This window comes from Chelonia mydas, chromosome 14 (genome assembly GCF_015237465.2).
Source record: "Chelonia mydas isolate rCheMyd1 chromosome 14, rCheMyd1.pri.v2, whole genome shotgun sequence".
Lineage (NCBI taxonomy): Eukaryota > Metazoa > Chordata > Testudines > Cheloniidae > Chelonia > Chelonia mydas.
In genome coordinates this window covers 10,609,593-10,610,492 of record NC_051254.2, presented here as the reverse complement: position 1 = coordinate 10,610,492, position 900 = coordinate 10,609,593, and the positions used below count along the sequence as shown (strand labels likewise).

The following is a 900-nucleotide window of genomic DNA, read 5'->3' as shown; positions in this document are numbered from 1 at the left end:
GGCCCTCTCTCTCTTATGGCATGACTGGTGGGACTGCAAGTCATCTAGGACTGTATGAACACAGAACAGAGCCAAACAGAAAATAACTCACCCGGTGACACCACCACATCAAATCAGTCACTGTTTCAACTTACCTTGCTGGGGTATTATCCATTTGCAAACTGAAAGTAAACATGGCAGATAAGGCAAGCTTATCCATAGATACTTGAACGCAGAAGCAATTGGTGGGCCCCTAAACCACAGTAGTTCTTTTCCCTGGCAGATCAGAAGAATTTTCATAAGCAGAGACAAGTCCTTTGGCCCAGCGGGTACCAGGGCAGTTCTGTTGCATCACCACCAATCGGATTGGAGGCTGGGAATCCGTAGGAATCTCAGGAGCATATTCCTTATTGGGATCTATCCCCCTACAATCATATAGCACGCAAGAAATCAGGAACACCAAAAGCAGAATAACATAACTAGCTACCAGGATGATCAAGTTCAAGGTTACAGGGTCAATTTCCAAGTAAAAATCCATTTCATCCCGTACTCCTGCCCGAGAAGTCAGAGAATGAAGTTTCATACATACTAGTGAGCAATGGCTAGCTGATCAGAATAAATGTATTGGCTTTGCGGTAAAAATACATTAAGCCTCAGCACTCCTGCAGCAATGGATTTCCCTGAACTGGATGATTAAAGCTGCTCAGTTTAATAACTTAAGCTCCTTCTTTTAATACCAGGTTGCCTACATTGGCAGAAGCTAAATTTGATTCCTTTACCAACAGCAGACTATCCATCTTCCTATTAGAACCCATCTTTCTTTTTTCTTGGCAGGCATGCACCAAACAATGCATTTGTTTTATTTACTCAGCTCCAGAGAGGGCTTCATGCACCAAGGTGAGTTATTATGACTATCGGAAG

At 43.1% G+C, this 900-nt stretch overlaps 1 protein-coding gene across 1 annotated transcript; it reads right to left on the bottom strand.

Moving 5' to 3' along the window:
• Positions 1–232: 232 nt before the first annotated feature.
• On the bottom strand, positions 233–517 carry LOC122462922 (small integral membrane protein 36-like). Its single transcript, XM_043528485.1, has one exon. The coding sequence runs from the start codon at positions 515–517 to the stop codon at positions 233–235; it is 285 nt and encodes a 94-aa protein (XP_043384420.1).
• Positions 518–900: the final 383 nt, after the last annotated feature.